Source organism: Coregonus clupeaformis, chromosome 24, assembly GCF_020615455.1.
Source record: "Coregonus clupeaformis isolate EN_2021a chromosome 24, ASM2061545v1, whole genome shotgun sequence".
Classification (NCBI taxonomy): domain Eukaryota; kingdom Metazoa; phylum Chordata; class Actinopteri; order Salmoniformes; family Salmonidae; genus Coregonus; species Coregonus clupeaformis.
The window spans coordinates 18,466,413-18,489,865 of NC_059215.1; the positions used below are offsets into that span (position 1 = coordinate 18,466,413).

A 23,453-nucleotide genomic window follows, 5' to 3' on the forward strand; every position below is an offset into this window, starting at 1 on the left:
GGTAATGTGGCTGTACTTTTGGATCCCCAGCTCTGACACCAATGCTCAATTTCAGTTGACTCACCCTCCTGAAACACCCGGTCTATGTTGAGACCATAGGTGGCACACGTCTCATAGAACACACAGTGCCTCACGTCAACACATAGCTGCCGGGCACGCATGTCCTCGATCACACGTGGGTTGGTACTGCTGATTTTGTCTATAGGAAGAGGACGGCAGAGACCGTGGGGCTTCAGACATTGAGATGAAGTCATATAGGCTACAGTAGCTTATACAGTATATGCTCACTTTCCTCCGTCTAATTATATAAAATAAGACTAATGGTTCTCTAGATGTTATCCATCTGCCCTCTTACATTTCCCTGAACATATCCAAAATAGCCATCCATATTCATTCCTGCCTGTTCCTTACCTTGTGTCCCAACCACAACCAGTGGGATGTCAGCAGTGCTGCGGTGTGTGTTGAGCTGGCTGTACAGCTGGTACACGTCCTGGAAGCTGGCCTCATTCTCCAGACTGAACACGAGGACCACTGCATCTACCCAGCTGCTGAACTACAGACAGAGATTTGGTAGGAGAGGGAAGAGAGGTGAGAGGGAGAGGAGTACAAGATGGGTCAGGATAAGGATGTTGATGAGTTAGTTAGATTGTAATTCTGTAATTATTTCTCAACACATCATCGCACATGAACAACAATGCAACAAGGTATACACACACTCCAGCAAATACACTTGTACATTTCCACACACCTGTGCATCAGGACTCCCTGCCTCCTCTCTGATTAGCAGTAGATGACTCTGTCCATCTACCAATACCTCCTTCTTATACCTCCCCCCTGACAATGGAACAGCAGAGCAGAGGTTAGTTACTGTGTGTCAGAGAGCCATTATGAAAGATAAAATGGTAGGACAAGAAAAGTGTTTTGTTATACTTACCTTCAATCTTCTCTAGTGGAAGGTAACTGCCTGTTATGTATCTGTTTACCAGCGCTGACCTGCCACTCTGAAGACTTCCCAGCACACCCTGCACAGATTAAAGAAGTTAGAAAACACACACATAGCCTACTGTACACACACACATCTTCACTCATATGTGGTAGCTTCCCCGAATAGAGTGTGAAAAGAGATTAAGCTCTATCTAACTTCTCTTTCAATTAATCTTTAATGAGGATGCTTTGTCTTACCACACGGAGCTCAGGGATGGATCGACTCAGGGTCCACTCTTGACTATTTGCACAAGCCGCTGCATGGGAGAACGGGACAGAGGGAGAGATCATAATTTTGATAATTCAAGGGGAACAACAATCAGAACGGCCTTGGAAAGGAATAGCGATAAATTACTGCTATGTGAATTGGCTGTGTGGCAGCCAGGCACTCTTGATCAAAGTAACCTTCACTACAACATAAATGGGTCTACTGGACTAGGCTAGTTTGTCAATGCACTGTTTATCCTCTGTACCCCCAAGAGGCTTGCCATACATATTTTTTGTCGTTCTCCTAGAATTCCCTTTACATGCTGAAGCTGGCATTCAAAGGCAGCTGCTCTGCAAAGGATCAGAGTGTCTAAAGGTGTCCAATGCAATGTGACGCTCATACCCCCACACCCCCAGACGCTCTGTGTCCTCTGTTCACAGCTGTGGTTCAGTGATGAGAGGGACCGCAGGCAGCTGAGTGACTCTGTGTGTTGCTGTGGTGGGTTCCAAGGTCCAGGGCCAGCAGTCTGCTACTCAGATGTCAGTTCCTCACAGATGCAGTGTGAAAACACAACAGGGCCAGCAGTCTACAACTCAGTGATGTCAGTTCCTCACAGATGCAGTGTGAAAACACATCAGGGCCAGCAGTCTACTACTCAGTGATGTCAGTTCCTCACAGATGCAGTGTGAAAACACATCAGGGCCAGCAGTCTACTACTCAGTGATGTCAGTTCCTCACAGATGCAGTGTGAAAACACAACAGATGTCACGGAATCAGCCGAGGATGCTCCTCCTCCTTGCTCGGGCAGGCTTCGGCGTTCGTCATCCCCGGAGTACTAGCTGCCACCGATCTATGTTTCGGTGTTTGACTTGTTTTGTCCTGATTGTGTACACCTGTTCCCCATTATGTTGTATTGTATTCCCTATTTAACCCTCTGTCGTTCATTGTGTGTTGTGTGTTATTGTATTTTGTCATCGGCAGTGTTTGTGTGCAGGTTGTTTATCCTCCTTATGTGGAGATTGTTTTTTCTACTCTGGTTACTTTCGAGTAAAGTACGTTTCCAGTAAGCTCTGTGTCCTGCGTTTGACTTCGCCTACCGCATTTCACCGTCGCATTCTGACAGAATAACACACCTTCATGGAGTCAGCAGGATCGGCGGTGCCAAGTGGATCACTGGAGGAGCGCGTAATCCACCAAGAGGCCATGATCCAGCACCTGGGCACCACCATGCAAGGGTTGATGGACACCTTGAGGCGATGGGAGAGTGGAGGTTTGCCCACACCTCCTCCTACGATACCACCACCATCAGCCATACCCATCGTTCCATCTCCGGAGTCCAGTGGGATTCGTCTCTCGCTCCCGAGGGCTTATGATGGCACCGCGGCCGGGTGTTTCCTACTCCAGGTTGAACTCTACCTAGCAACCATTCACCCGGCGCCCTCGGGATACGAGAGCGTGTCCGCCCTCATCTCCTGTCTGTCCGGCAAGGCACTGGAGTGGGCCAACGCCGAATGGGGTGGGATAGACGCAGCTACGGTCAGCTATGCGGAGTTCACCCGCCGCTTCCGGATAGTATTCGATCATCCCCCAGAGGGTAAAGCGGCGGGTGAGCGTCTATTCCACCTTAGACAGGGGAGGAGGAGCGCGCAGGAGTTCGCGCTGGACTTCCGGACGCTAGCTGCCAACACGGGATGGAATGAGAGGGCCCTCATCGACCACTACAGATGCAGCCTGAGGGAGGACATGCGTCGGGAATTGGCCTGCAGGGACACCAACCTCAGCTTTGATCAACTGGTGGACATGTCGATTCGCCTGGATACCCTGTTGGCTACCCGCGGACGTCCGGATTCGGGGCCATTCCATCCCCCAGCACTTCCGAGCCGACCCCTATGGAGCTCGGGGTGCTGGTGCTAGGGAGACCAGGAGGGAGACCAGGAGGGAGGCCATCCCCTGCACCAACTGTGGCCGCAGAGGACACACTGCTGGTCGGTGCTGGGGAGGGTCTCCTAGGAATCGAGGCAGTGGGCGACGCACTGATGAGTCATTCCAGGTGAGTAGGCACCCAACTCACCCAGAGCTCTCTGCTGATCATATGTGTATTAAAGTGGTGTTTCCCAAGGTTTCTCCTCACTCCCAGCATAAGGCGCTAGTAGATTCAGGCGCAGCTGGGAATTTTATCGATCGCCAGTTCACCTATAAGTTAGGGATTCCTATCGTACCTGTTGATGTGCCCTTCCCCATTCATGCCCTAGATAGCCGCCCGTTGGGGTCAGGATTGATTAGGGAGGTCACGGCGCCTCTCCGGATGAAAACGCAGGAGGGTCATGAGGAGATTGATTCTCCTGCGTTTCCCGTGGTGTTGGGGCTTCCCTGGTTAACACCTCATGACCCCAACATTTCATGGCAGCAGAGAACTCTCCAGTGTACTGGGCGGTGTGTATGCGTTTCCGTAGGGCAACGACGGTGGAAAGCCCGAACCAAGTTCCCACCTTGCACATTCCAACTGAGTATGCCGATTTGGCTCTCGCCTTCAGTAAGAAGAAGGCGACTCAATTACCACCTCATCGACAGGGGGATTGTGCGATAGACCTCCAGGTAGGCGCTGCGCTTCCACGTAGTCACGTGTATCCTCTGTCTCAGGAGGAGACGGCCGCTATGGAGACCTACGTCACCGAATCTTTGAGACAGGGGTACATACGGCCGTCTACTTCCCCTGCGTCCTCGAGTTTCTTTTTTGTGAAGAAGAAAGATGGGGGTTTACGCCCGTGTATTGATTACCGTGGTCTAAATCAGATCACCATCAAATACAGCTATCCTCTCCCTCTGATTGCTAGTATGACGGAGTCATTACACGGGGCGCGATTCTTCACAAAATTGGATCTCAGGAGCGTGTACAACCTGGTGCGCATTAGGGAGGGAGATGAGTGGAAGACAACATTCAGTACCACCTCGGGTCACTATGAGTACCTCGTCATGCCATACGGTTTAATGAATGCTCCTTCAGTCTTCCAATCATTTGTGGACGAGATTTTCCGGGACTTGCATGGACAGGGTGTTGTGGTATATATTGATGACATTCTAATATACTCCGCTACACGAGCCGAGCATGTGTCCCTGGTGCGTCGAGTGCTTGGTAGACTGTTGGAGCATGACCTGTATGCGAAGGCGGAGAAATGTCTGTTCTTCCAGGAGTCCATCTCCTTCCTGGGACATCGGTTGTCCGCGTCAGGGGTAGAGATGGAGATTGACCGCGTTTCTGCCGTGCGTAATTGGCAGACTCCCACCACGGTAAAGGAGGTGCAGTGCTTCTTGGGTTTTGCCAATTACTACCGGAGGTTTATCCGGGGCTTTGGACAGGTAGCAGCTCCCATTACCTCTCTGCTAAGGGGGGGGTCCGGTGCGCCTGCAGTGGTCAGCTGAGGCGGACAGGGCGTTTAAACGTCTGAAGGACCTGTTTACCTCGGCTCCGGTGCTGGCGCATCCGGATCCCTCTTTGGCATTCCAGGTGGAGGTGGACGCTTCCGAGGCTGGGATCGGCGCTGTGCTGTCTCAGCGCTCGGGTACGCCACCTAAACTCCGCCCCTGTGCTTTCTATTCTAAGAAGCTCAGTCCGGCGGTGCGCAATTATGACGTGGGGGATAGGGAGCTGCTGGCTGTGGTTCAAGCCCTGAAAGTGTGGAGACATTGGCTTGAGGGGGCTAAACACCCTTTTATCATTCTGACTGACCATCGTAACCTGGAGTACATCCGGGCAGCGAGGAGGCTGAATCCTCGCCAGGCAAGGTGGTCAATGTTTCTTTCCCGCTTTGTATTTAAGCTCACCTATAGACCAGGGTCCCAGAACGCTAAGACAGACGCCCTGTCCCGACTATATGACACAGAGGAGAGGTCCATTGAGCCCACTCCCATACTCCCGGAGTCTTGCTTAGTGGCACCGGTGGTGTGGGAGGTGGATGCGGAAATCGAGCGGGCGTTACGTTCCGACCCTACTCCTCCACAGTGTCCGGAGTGTCGGAGGTACGTGCCGCTCGAGGTTCGCGACCGTTTGATATACTGGGCTCACACGTCACCCTCCTCTGGTCATTCGGGTATTGGTCGGACAGTGCACTGCCTTAGTGAGAAGTACTGGTGGCCAACCTTAGCTAAGGACGTGAGGGTTTATGTTTCCTCCTGCTCGGTGTGCGCCCAGTGTAAGGCACCTAGACACCTGCCCAGGGGGAAGTTACAACCCCTACCCGTTCCACAACGGCCGTGGTCTCACCTATCGGTGGATTTTGTCACAGACCTTCCTCCCTCCCAGGGGAACACTACGATCTTGGTCATTGTGGATTGGTTTTCTAAAGCCTGCAGTCTCATTCCCCTGCCAGGTCTCCCTACTGCCCTACAAACTGCTGAGGCCCTGTTTACACACGTCTTCCGGCACTATGGGGTGCCTGAGGATATAGTGTCTGATCGGGGTCCCCAGTTCACCTCTAGAGTCTGGAGGGCATTTATGGAACGTCTGGGGGTCTCGATTAGCCTTACCTCAGGTTTTCACCCCGAGAGTAATGGGCAGGTGAAGAGAGTTAACCAGGATGTGGGTAGGTTTCTGAGGTCATATTGCCAGGACCGGCAAGAGGAGTGGTCGGGATATATTCCCTGGGCTGAGATAGCCCAAAACTCCCTCCGCCATTCGTCCACTAACCTTACGCCTTTCCAGTGTGTGTTAGGTTATCAGCCGGTTCTGGCACCTTGGCATCAGAGCCAGACCGAAGCCCCTGCGGTGGACGAAAGGTTTCGGCGCTCGGAAGAAACTTGGAACGCTGCGCATGTCCATCTGCAGCGGGCCATCAGGCGGCAAAAGGCGAGCGCCGATCGCCACCGCAGTGAGGCTCCGGTGTATGCACCGGGAGACCGGGTCTGGCTCTCGACCCGAAACCTGCCCCTTCGCCTGCCCTGCCGGAAGCTGGGTCGGCGGTTTGTGGGGCCCTTTAAAGTCCTGAGGAGATTGAACGAGGTATGTTATAGGTTACAACTGCCCATTAATTACCGCATTAACCCCTCGTTCCATGTGTCTCTCCTCAGGCCGATGGTGGCTGGTCCACTCCAGGAGAGTGAGGAACGAGAGGCTCCTCCGCCCCCGTTGGACATCGAGGGGGCTCCAGCGTACTCAGTCCATTCCATCTTGGATTCGAGGCGTCGGACGGGGGGCCTGCAGTATCTCGTGGAGTGGGAGGGATACGGTCCGGAGGAACGGTGCTGGGTCCCCAGGAGGGACATTCTAGATCCCTCCATGTTGAGGGACTTCCACCGGAGTCATCCGACTCGCCCTGCTCCGCGTCCTCCTGGCCGTCCCCGAGGCCGGGGTCGGCGCACGGCTGGAGCCGCGTGTCAAGGGGGGGGTACTGTCACGGAATCAGCCGAGGCTGCTCCTCCTCCTTGCTCGGGCAGGCTTCGGCGTTCGTCGTCCCCGGAGTACTAGCTGCCACGATCTATGTTTCGGTGTTTGACTTGTTTTGTCCTGATTGTGTACACCTGTTCCCCATTATGTTGTATTGTATTCCCTATTTAACCCTCTGTCGTTCATTGTGTGTTGTGTGTTATTGTATTTTGTCATCGGCAGTGTTTGTGTGCAGGTTGTTTATCCTCCTTATGTGGAGATTGTTTTTTCTACTCTGGTTACTTTCGAGTAAAGTACGTTTCCAGTAAGCTCTGTGTCCTGCGTTTGACTTCGCCTACCGCATTTCACTGTCGCATTCTGACAACAGACAAAGAGAGGGATGACAATAGTGTATTTTAGGCCACACGAGACAAGTTGCCAAAGCAATCAGACAGCATGATCCTTATACAGCTGCCTACAAAACACCCAGTATAAAGCTGAATATCCAGACTCTCTCCCTGCACTGGATGAAGACATACTAATGTAGTGCAACTGTTAAATGTCACTGACATTCAAAGAACCCTTCTACTCTTCCTGGGAATATCAGAAGAGCTCTCTCTCTCTCTCTCTCTCTCTCTCTCATAACAGGCATCTCTCCTAGCACCCCCATGTTGCTATGGCAACCTTTCCTCCAGACCCTGCTAGGCTGATTCTGCTCTTGCCCAGAGAGAACACATACCATACATGACTAGACACAGAACACATACCATACATGACTAGACACAGAACATATACCATACATGACTAGACACAGAACACATACCATACATGACTAGACACAGAACACATACCATACATGACTAGACACAGAACACATACCATACATGACTAGACACAGAACACATACCAGTGAAACAGCTTGTCACTACCCTCCACAGACATCATTCATGTTTCCATGGTATTGTTCTTGAAATACATTGGTATGTGCCAGAGGCAGATTAAACTACAAAGGCTTCTGAAGTTTGATTAACTTCTCCAAAAAAGTCCATATTTATTATTTATAGAGCTTAGAATGTCAGACTGATGGTTGGTGATGTGAAATGCAGGGAAGAGAGAGAAATAGGTAGAGAGAAGGACAGAGCGAGAGAGAGAGAGAGAGAGAGAGAGAGAGAGAGAGAGAGAGAGAGAGAGAGAGAGAGAGAGAGAGAGAGAGAGAGAGAGAGAGAGAGAGGAGAGAGAGAGAGAGAGAGAGACATGTGCCAGAGATATTTGTGGAGAAATAGTCAATCACTGAGCAGGCGAAACATAAAATATATGGATTAAGGACATTGGCTGTAATTGCACTTCCTTTCTCTGGAAGGTTTTGGAGACAGAAATAAGACCAAGCACCAGCCAACCAATACATCAAATCGCAGATAGTCATGCTGGCACAGCCTGTGCTTTAACCAATGCAGTATACAGTATATCCATAATATATAGCTCTGGCTTTAACCATTAGGATCATTATGAGAGTTCAACACACAGTGTCTATATCCCAATGGCACCCTAATCCCTATATAGTGCACTACTTTTGACCAGAGCCCAAAGGGCCCTGGTCTAAAGTAGTGCACTAAATAGGGAAAAGGGTGTATTTTGGGACAAACACAGTGTAGCTACACTGTAGAGAGATTAACCCTTCAGGCTGCGTGAAATCACCCCCCGTTCCGTTCAGAAGGGAATTAGATGAAACTGTCCAGGAGTATAGCTCTATTGTCAGCTCAGAGATCAAAGGACTTTGTCTATCATCCTTTTACAGTTACACATGGCTTTAAGTTTCAACCTCACAGACACGTCACATCCATTTGATAATGGGCTCTATATAAAATGTATGTGAGGCTCTCAGAATGGCAAATTATTTCCCCTCCATTTTAAATGATTTCCTCTACATACGGATCAAATACTAGACTAGTCTATAATAAAATAGATGCTCGTTTGATTCCTTCCTGAATTTTCTGTTACATGTTGGCCAAAAAACTGCAAACAGACAGTTGCTCTTGATCTTCATGTAACGTATTTCAACCAAGAGCATTAGAGGAAGTGAGGTTTGTGAGGTGATATGTAGACCTATGCTGTGTGTGTGTGTCTGAGGTGTCCTACCTTCCTCCTCACTGGACTGTCTGTGTATATTGCAGACAGGGGAAAGTGTTGCTGTATTAGAGGAAGTGGTGGCTGAGACAGAGACTGGGTTGCTGCTTTTGGTGAAGATCCCACTGATGAACTTGAGCATCTTATGATCTCGAGCAGAGCCCTTTTGTCCCTGCTGGTTGTGGGAACTAGGCTGTATCTGGCTGCGCTCTCTGCCCACACAGAGGTCCTCTGCCTGGCTGTAAGGATCAGTGTTATCCACGGTACAGCTGTTGCCTCTGTGTGGGGGCTTGGGGACCAGGGTGACAGATGCAGGTAGAGAAGCAGAATTTTTCTTCAATCTCTTCATCCTGGGATTGTCTCGCTTTGCAACCGTTCCTCCTTTTCCCTTCTGTGTACCAGCTCTGTCCCCAGCTTCATCAGTTCCTCTTTCTCCCTTCCCTGCTCTGTCCCCAGTTTCAACCCTACCTCCATGACCCTGAGATCTGGCCCGACCCTCACCACTCTCAGCCCAGGAGGCTCGACAGGGACCAGGGGAATGGGTTGGGATTCTGCTGTCTCTGCAGTCCAGGCTCTGGGCTGGTGTGGGGCTTCGGTTGACTTCCTTGACATCCCTTGGCTCCCAGCAGCTGGTCACCGGGCTGGCCAATGGGCTGTATGCTTTCAGCAGGGACCCCGGACCCTGACCCACCGTGCGTACAGGGATATTGCTCCTGGTCGGGGTGTGGTTGGGGTCGACTGCTACCTCCACAGGGGTCGAGGTCTGTGGTGTAGTTTTGAGGTGACTGTTGTTGTCTGGTTGTCCTCTTTCTCACCTGCTGCATCCTTTCCACCCGGTAACATTTCAGTCTTCACATTGTCAACAGTGGAGGAGGTAATAACATTGTCGCCGTCTGATAACTTGTCACTTTCTTTGGGAAGAACATCGCCCACACACAGTGCCTTGTCTCTCAAGGGTGATTTCCTCTCCTCTACAGTGAGGGAAAAAAGTATTTGATCCCCTGCTGATTTTGAATGTTTGCCCACTGACAAAGACATGATCAGTCTATAATTTTAATGGTAGGTTTATTTGAACAGTGAGAGACAGAATAACAACAAAAAAATCCAGAAACATGCATGTCAAAAATGTTATAAATTGATTTGCATTTTAATGAGGGAAATAAGTATTTGACCCCTCTGCAAAACATGACTTAGTACTTGGTGGCAAAACCCTTGTTGGCAATCACAGAGGTCAGACGTTTCTTGTAGTTGGCCACCAGGTTTGCACACATCTCAGGAGGGATTTTGTCCCACTCCTCTTTGCAGATCTTCTCCAAGTCATTAAGGTTTCAAGGCTGACGTTTGGCAACTCAAACCTTCAGCTCCCTCCACAGATTTTCTATGGGATTAAGGTCTGGAGACTGGCTAGGCCACTCCAGGACCTTTATGTGCTTCTTCTTGAGCCACTCCTTTGTTGCCTTGGCCGTGTGTTTTGGGTCATTGTCATGCTGGAATACCCATCCACGACCCATTTTCAATGCCCTGGCTGAGGGAAGGAGGTTCTCACCCAAGATTTGACAGTACATGGCCCCGTCCATCGTCCCGTTGATGCGGTGAAGTTGTCCTGTCCCCTTAGCAGAAAAACACACCCAAAGCATAATGTTTCCACCTCCATGTTTGACGGTGGGGATGGTGTTCTTGGGGTCATAGGCAGCATTCCTCCTCCTCCAAACACAGCGAGTTGAGTTGATGGCAAAGAGCTCGATTTTGGTCTCATCTGACCACAACAGTTTCACCCAGTTCTCCTCTGAATCATTCAGATGTTCATTGGCAAACTTCAGACGGGACTGTATATGTGCTTTCTTGAGCAGGGGGACCTTGCGGGTGCTGCAGGATTTCAGTCCTTCACGGCGTAGTGTGTTACCAATTGTTTTCTTGGTGACTATGGTCCCAGCTGCCTTGAGATCATTGACAAGATCCTCCCGTGTAGTTCTGGGCTGATTCCTCACCGTTCTCATGATCATTACAACTCCACGAGATTGACAGTTATTTTGTGTTTCTTCCATTTGCGAATAATCGCACCAACTGTTATCACCTTCTCACCAAGCTGCTTGGCGATGGTCTTGTAGACCATTCCAGCCTTGTGTAGGTCTACAATCTTGTCCCTGACATCCTTGGAGAGCTCTTTGGTCTTGGCCATGGTGGAGAGTTTGGAATCTGATTGATTGATTGCTTCTGTGGACAGGTGTCTTTTATACAGGTAACAAGCTGAAATTAGGAGCACTCCCTTTAAGAGTGTGTTCCTAATCTCAGCTCATTACCTGTATAAAAGACACCTAAGAGCCAGAAATCTTTCTGATTGAGAGGGGGTCAAATACTTATTTCCCTCATTAAAATGCAAATCAATTTATAACATTTTTGACATGCGTTTTTCTGGATTTTTTTCTGTCTCTTACTGTTCAAATAAACCTACCATTAAAATTATAGACTGATCATGTCTTTGTCAGTGGGCAAACGTACAAAATCAGCAGGGGATCAAATACTTTTTTCCCTCACTGTAGTTTGAGTTCACTACCTTTCCCACCCTCCAGGACAGAAACATCTTCCTGGTTCTTCTGTGTACTGAGGGTCTGTCCCTTCTCCACCCCAGCCCCATCCCCAGCCTCCCTCCCTTGGGTGATTGACCTGGCCTGCTCCCCTCCATGCTCTTCCACAGCCTCTACCTTGACCAGGGTGAGGGAGATGAGGTAGGTGGTGCCCTGGTGCAGCGTGTCGGCTCGGTAGACACACCATAGACAAATACATTCAGAAAGAGCTGACACTGACATGGATGGATGACTGACAAGCTTTGAAATCCTAATCCTCAAAAGAATATGGCAGCAGGTGGGAGCAAATTTAGAGAGAGCGCAAGTGAGAGAGAGGGAGCTGAAGAGAGAGAGAGCTGAAGAGAGTGAGAGAGAGTGAGCTGAAGAGAGAGAGAGCTGAAGAGAGAGAGAGAGAGAGAGCTGAGGAGAGAGAGAGCTGAAGAGAGAGAGAGCTGAAGAGAGAGAGAGAGAGAGAGAGCTGAAGAGAGAGAGAGAGAGAGAGAGAGAGAGAGAGAGAGAGAGAGAGAGAGAGAGCTGAAGAGAGAGAGAGAGAGAGCTGAAGTATTTCCTCAGGGGATTAGAACAGAACTGCTCTCAGATGTATTTATTCCATTACTTCACTCCCCTCTTCATTGCTTTTAGATTTAGGATTCCAGTCATCCATTGTCAGTGTTTCAATGAAACTTCCATTCATTTTGTTGCAATGTACAAAAATACCATCTTCTGCCACAAATATCAAAAGAGACTGAAATCCATTGTTACGGTCCGGCACTGTTGGTCCTGTCCCTGCTGGTTTTCCTTTCCCTTTTTCCCTGTGTGTGTTGTTTGTGTCTGTCTCCCCCTGCTGTGCAGTCCAGAGGATCTAGGTCAGGGGGCGTGGCCATTCTCTCACAAGATCAGTTACATCCAGCTGCAGCTCGTTGGCAACAATCAACCAGCAGTTATCTACCCGGGCTGGACACCTCTCCAGCGCCAGGTCGTTCCTACACTACCTGTGGTAACTTGGCCCGTACCGAAATCTCAGTTTAGTTGTACTCTCTCAGTATTATAGTTGTTTCTGCCACGTTTGTAACCTGTCTCTCCTTCGCTTAGATCTCGTCTGTTCCTGCTGCCTGCCTGCCTGCCATTCCCACGCCGCAACCTGCTCTGTTGTCTGATATCCTCGTCATCCAGCCCTCAGGACTACTGGCTCTCCACCCCACTCAGCTCCTACCCCGGCCTGAAGCTACTCCACCCTGTACTGCTTCTCTCTACCATAACACGCTGAATAAACTACAGCATAATTCACCCTCTTTGTCCGCGTGTCCGTCTCTGCACCTGAGTCCCCCACCCAAGCCTAATAGAACGAACTGGCCAAACATGGACTCAGCAGAGATGCCACATGAAACAACGGGTGATGGCGTACAACGCGCCCCTCCATTCACAGGGAATGTATTGGGACAACACGACCAACTCATCCGGACTCTTGTGGATAACAACCAGCAGTTGTTGGATCAAGTATCTCATCTCACCTCTCAGGTAGCTAACCTGGTAACACTCACTACCCTTCCTCCCTCTGCTTCTCCTCCGCCTGTTCCTCCCTACAGTGGCTCCAGGTTCGGCTTCCGCTCCTGCCCTTCGGGAACCCCCTACAACCTCACCCCGAACCTTTCACCGGGGACCTGAACAAATGCCGTGGTTTCCTGCTTCAGTGCCGCTTGGTGTTCCAACAGAAGCCCCTGTCTTTCTCCACGGAATCCTCAAAGGTACATTACGCACTGGGGTTAATGAGGGGCAAAGCTTTGATTTGGGCAGAAGCGGCTTGTTCTACTCAGCAGATTGCCAGCCTGTCGTTTGACGATTTTTCCTCTCAATTGAAAGTTGTGTTTGATCACCCGGACCATGCCGGGACCGCCACAAAGAGACTATTGAAGCTACGACAGGGCACGGGTAGCGTGGCTGAATACGCCATTGACTTTTGGACCTTGGCAGCCGATTCCAAGTGGAATGACGAAGCTCTTCAGGGAGCGTTTGTTAACGGTCTAAGTGACCATTAAGAATGAACTAGCTGTTCGTGATGAGCCTGCTAACCTTCATGTTCTCGTTTCCCTTGCTACACGAATAGACAACAGGCTACGGGAGAGGAGACAGGAGAGGGGCGGTCGGGTCCACACCTCAGCGGATCCCTCCACGGAACTAGACGAGCCCATGCAGCTGGGCCGTGCTCGTCTGTCCCCTGCCGAAAAGGAACGGGCGCATGCGGGCTGGTGAGTGCATGTACTGTGGGGACCGCACTCATTTCCTGGTTAACTGTCCGGTTCGCCCAAAGGGCCAAGCTCGCAGGTAAAAGTGGGCGTACTTGCGAGTGCTACACCTGACTCAATGCCCACAGCACCCCCGTCTCGAGTTATCCCAGCTACAGTCCAGTTCAGGAATCTATCTCTCCCACTAGCTGCTCTAATCGACTCTGGTGCTGAGGATAGTTTCCTTGACGTCAACCTGGTCACTCAGGCTGAGATCCCTGTTAAGCCCCTGCCTAAGCCTATAACAGTTACCGCTATTGGCGGCCATCAGTTTGCCAACATCACCCACCAAACTGTCCCCGTTTCTCTCATGCTGTCCGGCAATCACAAAGAGACCATCCAGTTTAAAGTAGTCTCCTCCTCGGCCTCCCCCTTATCCTTGGTTTCCCTTGGCTTAGCCTTCACAACCCCATATTGACTGGCAAAACCACAAGATACACAGTTGGAGCACTCACTGCCATTCTGTTTGCCTTGGGTCGGCCCTATTCCGCCCTCGGTCGGCTCCCCTGCTTCCCCTGTCAAAACCCCAGACCTCTCTTCAGTCCCTGAGGAGTACCTGGACCTGGCCGAGGTATTCAGTAAGTCCAAGGCACTTTCATTACCACCTCATAGGCCATACGATTGCGCTATTGAGTTACTGCCTGAGCCCCTTTGCCGTCCAGTCGGCTTTTCAATCTGTCCCGTCCTGAGAGAAGCTATGGAAACCTACATAGGCGACTCCTAACCTCTGGCATCATTCGTCCCTCATCTTCCGCTGTTGGAGCTGGGTTCTTTTTGTAGAGAAGAAGGACAAAACATTACGCCCCTGCATTGACTACAGAGGACTAAATAACATCACAGTCAGAAATACATACCCCCCTGCCTCTCATCAACTCAGCATTTGAACCCCTTCATGGTGCCACTGTGTTTACCAAACTCGACCTACGTAACGCTTACCACCTCGTTAGGATCAGGCAGGGAGATGAATGGAAAACTGGGTTCAATACCCCTCTCGGACACTTTGAATACCTAGTCATGCCATTCGGTCTCACTAACGCCCCAGCAGTGTTTCAGGCCATGGTTAACGATGTGTTGAGGGATTTTCTACACCGTTTTGTGTTTGTCTATTTGGATGACATTCTAATATTCTCTAAGTCACAGGATGAACACGTCTCCCACGTCCGTCTGGTTCTCCAACGCCTCATGGAAAACAAACTGTATGTGAAAGCAGAAAAATGTGAGTTCCACCGGCAGTCCGTCCCCTTTTTGGGCTTTATTATCGAGGCGGGGACAAGTGTCACCAGACCCTGACAAGATCAGAGCGGTTGTGGAGTGGCCCACACCCACGTCCCGGAAGCAGCTACAACGCTTCCTGGGCTTCGCCAACTTCTACCGCCGCTTCATCAGGGGTTTCAGCCGAGTGGTTGCCCCCTGACCAAGCTCACCTCCCCTAAGGTGCCATTCCTGTGGACGCCTGAGGCCGAGTCAGCCGTGAGTACATTGAAGGAACTGTTCACCACCTCACCTGTTCTTATTCATCCAGACACTAGTTTGCAGTTTATTGTGGAAGTGGACGCCTCTGATTCGGGGGTGGGGGGCTGTCCTGTCACAACGTTCCCCCCACGGACCAGAAGCTCCATCCTGTGGCCTTTTTCTCCAGGAGATTGACCCCTGCTGAGAAGAACTACGACGTGGGTAACCGGGAGTTGCTTGCTGTCAAGTTGGCGTTGGAGGAGTGGAGGCACTGGCTAGACGGAGCAGAGCAACCCTTCATAGTCTGGACAGACCACAAGAACCTGGCTTACATCCAGTCGTGCAAGAGGCTGAATTCCCGTCAGGCCAGATGGGCTCTGTTCTTCAGCAGGTTCAAGTTTATTTTAACATATCGTCCTGGCACACGTAATGTCAAGCCTGATGCTCTCTCTCGCCAGTTTACAGACAATGAAGACTCCAGCAATCCTGAATCTGTTCTGCCCGCTTCCTGTTTGGTGGCGGCGGTTCACTGGGAAATCGAGTCCCTCGTCCGATCGGCACAAGAGTTGGAACCTGGACCGGCCGATGGCCCCCCGACCTTCTCTATGTTCCCGCAGCCGTGCGGCCGCAAGTGCTCAACTGGATCCACACCTCACGCTTCTCCTGCCACCCTGGTATGAACCGTACACTGTCGCTACTGAAGAGGCACTTTTGGTGGCCATCCGCCGAGGCTGACGTCCGGGAGTACGTGGCGGCCTGTTCCATCTGTGCCCAAAATAAGGCTTCCCACAGGGCTCCTTCGGGCCTGCTGCGGCCTCTCCCAGTCCCGAGTCGTCCTTGGTCTCACGTGGGCTTGGACTTCGTCACTGGACTTCCTATGTCTGAGGGTAATGACACCATACTCACCATCGTGGACAGGTTCTCTAAATCTGCCCATTTTGTTGCATTACCAAAATTACCATCTGCCAGTGAGACAGCCGACCTCTTTGTCCTACATGTATTCCCGTCCCCATGGAATACCTGTGGACATAGTGTCCGATAGAGGCCCACAGTTCATTTCTCGGGTATGGAAGGAGTTTTGTTCGGCTCTGGGTGCCACTGTCAGTCTCTCATCAGGTTTCCATCCCCAGTCCAATGGCCAGACTGAGAGGACCAATCAGGACCTGGAGGCTGCTCTACGCTGTGTGACATCCCAGAACCCGTCCACCTGGGCCAAACATCTCCCGTGGGTCGAATATGCCCACAATTCCCTCACCTCATCTGCCACCGGCCTCTCACCATTTGAGGCGGCTTTGGGGTACCAACCGCCATTGTTCCCGGTCTCAGGAAAGGGAGTTAGCCGTCCCGTCAGTTCAGGATAACCTTCGTCGCTGCCGCAAGGTGTGGGTGGACACCCGTGAGGCTCTTCTACGGACAGCAGAGCGTAACAAGAGGGTGGCGGACAGGCACAGGGTAGTCGCTCCCCAGTTCCAGCCTGGTCAGCGAGTCTGGCTCTCCTCCAGCAACATCCCCCTGCGCACTGACTCCCGTAGCTGTCGCCCCGGTATTTGGGTCCTTTCGAGATCGACTCCATCATCAACCCTTCGGCTGTTCGGGTTGAAGCTTCCCCAGGCCATGAGAGTCCATCCTACATTTCACGTGTCCCAGCTGAAGCTGGTCTCCTCCAGCCCTTTGTGTCCGCCTGTGGATCCCCTCCGCCACCGCAGATTATTGGAGCGACCATCCAGCCTACACGGTGCGGAGACTGCTGGACGTCCGGAGGCGTGGTAGAGGGTTTCAGTACCTGGTGGACTGGGAGGGATACGGTCCCGAGGAGAGGTCCTGGATTCCCCGACGATTTATTCTGGATCCGCAGCTGGTGGCTGACTTCCATAGGGACCACCCTGACAAGCCGGGTGGGTCGCCGGGTGGCGCCCGTTGAGGGGGTACTGTTACGGTCCGGCACTGTTGGTCCTGTCCCTGCTGGTTTTCCTTTCCCTTTTTTCCCTGTGTGTGTTGTGTCTGTCTCCCCCTGCTGTGCAGTCCAGAGGATCTAGGTCAGGGGGCGTGGCCATTCTCTCACAAGATCAGTTACATCCAGCTGCAGCTCGTTGGCAACAATCAACCAGCAGTTATCTACCCGGGCTGGACACCTCTCCAGCGCCAGGTCGTTCCTACACTACCTGTGGTAACTTGGCCCGTACCGAAATCTCAGTTTAGTTGTACTCTCTCAGTATTATAGTTGTTTCTGCCACGTTTGTAACCTGTCTCTCCTTCGCTTAGATCTCGTCTGTTCCTGCTGCCTGCCTGCCTGCCATTCCCACGCCGCAACCTGCTCTGTTGTCTGATATCCTCGTCATCCAGCCCTCAGGACTACTGGCTCTCCACCCCACTCAGCTCCTACCCCGGCCTGAAGCTACTCCACCCTGTACTGCTTCTCTCTACCATAACACGCTGAATAAACTACAGCATAATTCACCCTCTTTGTCCGCGTGTCCGTCTCTGCACCTGAGTCCCCCACCCAAGCCTAATATCCATCCAGTAGAGTTCCAGTTGTGTTAAAACATCCTACGGTAAAAACATCTGTACATGAGTATAAAAAGCAGCTGTATAATGTGGTTTCAATTATTCACTTGACCTTATTTGTGTTGTGTTGCCGCTCACCCATCTCCAATAGTGTTCAACTTCATGTCCCATATTCTATGCAAAACGCAAATCAGAAGGAAAAAAATCACATTTCACTGAAACTGTCGATCAAGTGTAAGGAAAATGTGAAGGATTTGAATACTCCCATGTTGAAAAAAAACGATGTACGGTATCAGAAAATATCCTCACAGCAGTACAGTTCAGACCATGGGTTATCCTCTTCAGCCATGTGTTCTGGCAGGAGCATCTACTCAGAGAAAGGTCTGAGTGAGAGACAGACAAGACAGTAATTAGGTTTGATGTGGATCAGGAAGAAAAAGCCACTAGGATCCAATCGCAGGCAGAGATCTGGAGATGCATGACCAAGTCACAGCGCCTGGCCACCATCACGCCTCTCTCTGTCGGTCCCTGTGTCCTCGAAGCATGTCAGGCACTGTGCATGTCAATAGAGCCACTGGTCTGTGAGGCTGAGCCAAGCCTCTGCAATGAACACTAGACGTCTCTGGCTCTGAATCTATCTGCTATTCAGACACAACAGGTACGACATGAGTCCAAAACTCAGTCGCACAGCTGGTACCTGAGAGTATGAATATGGAGAGAGAATCTTCTCAAGCCCTCCTCTAGATCCCCTTCCTGTGTGAGCGCCAAACCAAGCAGAGAAGGAAAACCCTGTTTCTCTTCTATCTCTCTCTCTTTCCCTCTCTGCCTCTCAGCATGCAGACTGCGCACTGTCCCAGCTCTTCATTGCTCCCCCCCCATCACCCTCTCTCCTTCTCTCTCTTGGTCTTGCTCTCGCTAGCTCTCTCTCTCTCCCTGTTGTAAAGGGGGAGGTGATGAGGTGTAGAGGAAAGGACAATTCAATCTGTAAACCATATTACGTAGTAATGAACCCATGTATTGATGTGAAAGCTGAATTGTATTTATACGATAAAAAAAAAAAAGATTCTATAAAATAAAGATTCTATAAAATAAATTAAAAAGGGCTGGTGGTAAAGCACAGAGACAAGCTGAAGCTGGACAAAGAAGGAAAGAGACACCAGAGGAAGAAAGATGAGGGGCAGAGAGAGAGAGAGGACGAGAACATCATGAAAGAGGAAGGAGTTGTGGAGAGGGTAATGAAGAGTGACAGTGGAACAGAACGAGGGTGTGTGGAGAGGAAGAAAAATAGAGACTGACTTCACTTTCTCCTTTCCCTTGTCTGTTCTTCTTACAGTTTTTTACAATCACTTTGGCACTAATTTCAGAACCTTGACGTCATTTTTCAAAACTCCAGACACAAAACTCACAACCAATGATCAAAATGCACATTTTTCAAAACTCTAACACTTTTTTCAATTGCTTGGATACAATACACATAAAACTAAGATCATTTGTTCATTTAACAAAAATCACCTGTTCAATATGACACAACTTAACATCAAAATACTACTATTTCAAAAGGCAATTCACACATTACATTTCAGATGAGTGTCTATTCATTTCATTACAATTATCCAACTATCAATTGATACAACTGCTCGAAATGATAAGTAACTGTTGCATTACTCTTAATGCATAGTTGTATGGAAACAGACAAACAATATTCCATGTTTAGATCATGAAAGTTTCAAGATAACGAGATTCATTGTCACCAATTAGCGTGGAGCATGAACCAATTAGACTACATTATCTATGGATGTAATATTTCATCATCATTCTTTATCAGACACCGTTTCTATGGTTCCATGTACCACCTTTTCAGACTATTTACAGTATTGACAGTACTGCACTGTATGGATGCAGGCCCTTGTAATTGCTTGTCCAATTCTGCCAACTCGTTACTGATGATTGAGTTCACATTCCGGAACGAGTATATAAAGAATTGATTGGGATCCACTTGCAACAACATAGCGATACGTACTGTAACATGGAGCCGGCAGGTGATCCAGGTCACAATAGAGGTCAAGCAGTGGTGGGAGGAAGACGAGGAAGATGTGTTGGTCAAAGGAATGGCAGGGGACAAGTACCCCTTCTGAGAAGTGGTCGTGGGCCTCGTTTGAGAGGTGTGGGGGAACGTGGTAGAGGACAAGGCCACGGACCAAGACAGCGGCAGCAACAGCAAAGAGTGTCCAATGAAATCCGAGCAATAGTTGTAGACCATGTCATAAATCATGGCATGACAATGACTGAGGCGGCTACAATGATACAACCAAACCTCAGAAGGTCAACCGTGGCCTCAATAATCAGAACTTTCCGCAATGAGAACCGGTAAGTCGTCAGCATCCACTAAACATTATGCTACTCTCAATTGTCAAATGACTGCATACCAATGTGTATCACAGAGTAGGTGATGTGACCAAGTGTCTTCTTACTGTAATGTTTAAAACAACTATATCGTGTGCCTTTTGAAAGAAATGCAGACAGAGTGAAGCAAATGAGGACTGAGTATGTTCAGGTACAGTGAGGGAAAAAAGTATTTGATCCCCTGCTGATTTTGTACGTTTGCCCACTGACAAAGAAATGATCAGTCTAGAATTTTAATTGTAGGTTTATTTGAACAGTGAGAGACAGAATAACAACAAAAAAATCCAGAAAAACAGATGTCCAAAATGTTATAAATTAATTTGCATTTTAATGAGGGAAATAAGTATTTGACCCCCTCTCAATCAGAAAGATTTCTGGCACCCAGGTGTCTTTTATACAGGTGACGAGCTGAGATTAGGAGCACACTCTTAAAGGGAGTGCTCCTAATCTCAGTTTGTTACCTGTATAAAAGACACCTGTCCACAGAAGCAATCAATCAATCAGATTCCAAACTCTCCACCATGGCCAAGACCAAAGAGCTCTCCAAGGATGTCAGCGACAAGATTGTAGACCTACACAAGGCTGGAATGGGCTACAAGACCATCGGCAAGCAGCATGGTGAGAAGGTGACAACAGTTGGTGCGATTATTCGCAAATGGAAGAAACACAAAAGAACTGTCAATCTCCCTCGGCCTGAGGCTCCATGCAAGATCTCACCTCGTGGAATTGCAATGATCATGAGAACGGTGAGGAATCAGCCCAGAACTACACAGGAGGATCTTGTCAATGATCTCAAGGCAGCTGGGACCATAGTCACCAAGAAAACAATTGGTAACACACTACGCCGTGAAGGACTGAAATCCTGCAGCGCCCGCAAGGTCCCCCCTGCTCAAGAAAGCACATATACATGCCCGTCTGAAGTTTGCCAATGAACATCTGAATGATTCAGAGGAGAACTGGGTGAAAGTGTTGTGGTCAGATGAGACCAAAACCGAGGTCTTTGGCATCAACTCAACTCGCCGTGTTTGGAGGAGGAGGAATGCTGCCTATGACCCCAAGAACACCATCCCCACCGTCAAACATGGAGGTGGAAACATTATGCTTTGGGTGTGTTTTTCTGCTAAGGGGACAGGACAACTTCACCGCATCAAAGGGACGATGGACGGGGCCATGTACCGTCAAATCTTGGGTGAGAACCTCCTTCCCTTAGCTAGGGCATTGAAAATGGGTCGTGGATGGGTATTCCAGCATGACAATGACCCAAAACACACGGCCAAGGCAACAAAGGAGTGGCTCAGGAAGAAGCACATTAAGGTCCTGGAGTGGCCTAGCCAGTCTCCAGACCTTAATCCCATAGAAAATCTGTGGAGGGAGCTGAAGGTTCGAGCTGCCAAACGTCAGCCTCGAAACCTTAATGACTTGGAGAAGATCTGCAAAGAGGAGTGGGACAAAGGGTTTTGCCACCAAGTACTAAGTCATGTTTTGCAGAGGGGTCAAATACTTATTTCCCTCATTGAAATGCAAATCAATTTATAACATTTTTGACATGCATTTTCTCACTGTTCAAATAAACCTACCATTAAAATTATAGACTGATCATGTCTTTTTCAGTGGGCAAACGTACAAAATCAGCAGGGGATCAAATACTTTTTTGCCTCACTGTATGTTCAGTTTCAAGATGGCTGTTGTAATAAAAATCCCTAATAATTCTACATTGTACAGTAATCAGTAAATCTCTTTCCAAAATGCATTTTAGAGGGTGATGGAGCTGGATGCTGATGACAACCATCACAAATTCATATATTTGGATGAGGCAGGCTTTAACCTGGCCAAGACAAGGAGGAGAGGTCGGAATTTCATTGGCCAGCGGGCAACCATCCAAGTACCTGGACAACGTGGGGCCAACATTACCATGTGTGCGGCTATATCAGAAGATGGTGTGGTGGGACGCAGACCTCGTATTGGATCATATAATGCAGCTCTCCTTGTAACCTTCCTTGATGAGCTCGATCAGGTCTGTAGAGCTGATGGCGTGACCCATGTCATTGTGTGGGATATACTCTCCTTTCCTTAACCCGATTGAGGAATTTTTTTCCACATGGAGATGGAAGGTTTATGATAGGCCCTCATGAACAAGTTAATCTTCTCCAGGCCATGGATGACGCATGCAATGACATCACGGCAGACCAGTGTCAGGCCTGGATTCGCCATGCCCGAAGGTTTTTTCCAAGATGTTTGGCTAATGAAAACATCCATTGTGATGTAGATGAGAACCTGTGGCCAAATCCACAAGACAGAGTTGATGAAAATGTAGAAGTACAGTAATCACTCCTATGTTTTGCTTTTTACAGTACAAGCAAGCAAGTTGAGGAACACTGCATTTGATGTTTTACAGTACTGTATTGTTTTTCATCAATATATTTCAGATTTTGTTCAATGATTCCACTGTGTCTGTAGTATTCTCTCTACTACTGCAGTACTTTCACAGGGATGTATTTACATGTAGTACCATAATGAAACATGTATCACCTATTTTGTACTACAACATTTAATGATTGTACGAACAATGACACAGTGAAACTATCGGTTGCTTGTGTGTGGGTGATCTAAATTAACGTTTCATTGGTATTTCACAATAGATTTGTTTTTTGAACCAATGATTGTGCAAGTGCAAGATTTCTTTAAAGATATGAATGCACAATGCAATGTTTTGAACATTGGACAGCCTGTGTTACAAGTGATGACCGTTTTGAGTTTTGTGTCTAGCATTTTGAAAAATGACGTCAAGGTTCTGAAATGAGTGCCAAAGTGATTGTAAAAAACGGTATACCACAGCTGTCTGAAGATCCGTACTCACAGCCACTCATCAGCTTCCCCATCAGGCTTTACTCAAGATGCTGATCTGGCTTGTTACTAAGGTGCTAGGATCTTCCCAGCTCCAGTGATTGAACAATTGTCCTTGATCCTCTCCTACTCTCTCACCGGAGGATCTCTGTGTGTGTGTGTGTGTGTGTGTGTGTGTGCGTACGTGTGTGTGCATGTGTACGTGTATGTGTATGTGTGTGTGTATGTGTACGTGTGTGCGTGTGTGTGTGTGTGTGTGTGTGTGTATGTGTACGTGTGTGTGTGTGTGTGTGTGTGTGTGTGTGTGTGTGTGTGTGTGTGTGTGTGTGTGTGTGTGTGTGTGTGTGTGTGTGTGTGTGTGAGTGACGATCCATGTAGCCTTCTATACCACATACAGGATGTGTTCATTAGCGGAGAGGGAGAGAACATAATGGCCATCAATAAAATAATTGCACGTTAAATTCATAAAAATAAAAATAAAATAAAAATGAACATTTTCTATAATAGACTTATTAATGCCGTTTCATTGAATTTTTGTACATACATTTTATGGGTTTCCTTTGTAAAAACCTGTTGTCTACGGACAGTTTTGTGAGGGTTGTAAATGTATAGAATCTTCACATACATTAGATTGACATCTCAGTCTCTCCCTGCTAGCATCCTAAGACACAGCATCTGTCTACCCACCTTTCTCACCCCTTCTCTCCCTCCCTCTAGCCCTCTCACAG

General features: G+C 49.1%; 1 protein-coding gene across 1 annotated transcript in view; it reads right to left on the reverse strand.

Moving 5' to 3' along the window:
• The window catches only part of LOC121537935 (arf-GAP with GTPase, ANK repeat and PH domain-containing protein 1), a 35,185-nt gene that overhangs the window by 7,839 nt on the left and 3,893 nt on the right, over positions 1-23,453 (reverse strand). The window contains exons 2-6 of the mRNA XM_041845605.1: positions 1,183-1,241; positions 935-1,022; positions 749-834; positions 412-553; positions 65-199 (exon numbers count right to left, since the gene is read on the reverse strand). Coding sequence (XP_041701539.1) covers positions 65-199; positions 412-553; positions 749-834; positions 935-1,022; positions 1,183-1,241 — 510 coding nt within the window. The remainder of the gene's footprint in view (positions 1-64; positions 200-411; positions 554-748; positions 835-934; positions 1,023-1,182; positions 1,242-23,453) is intronic.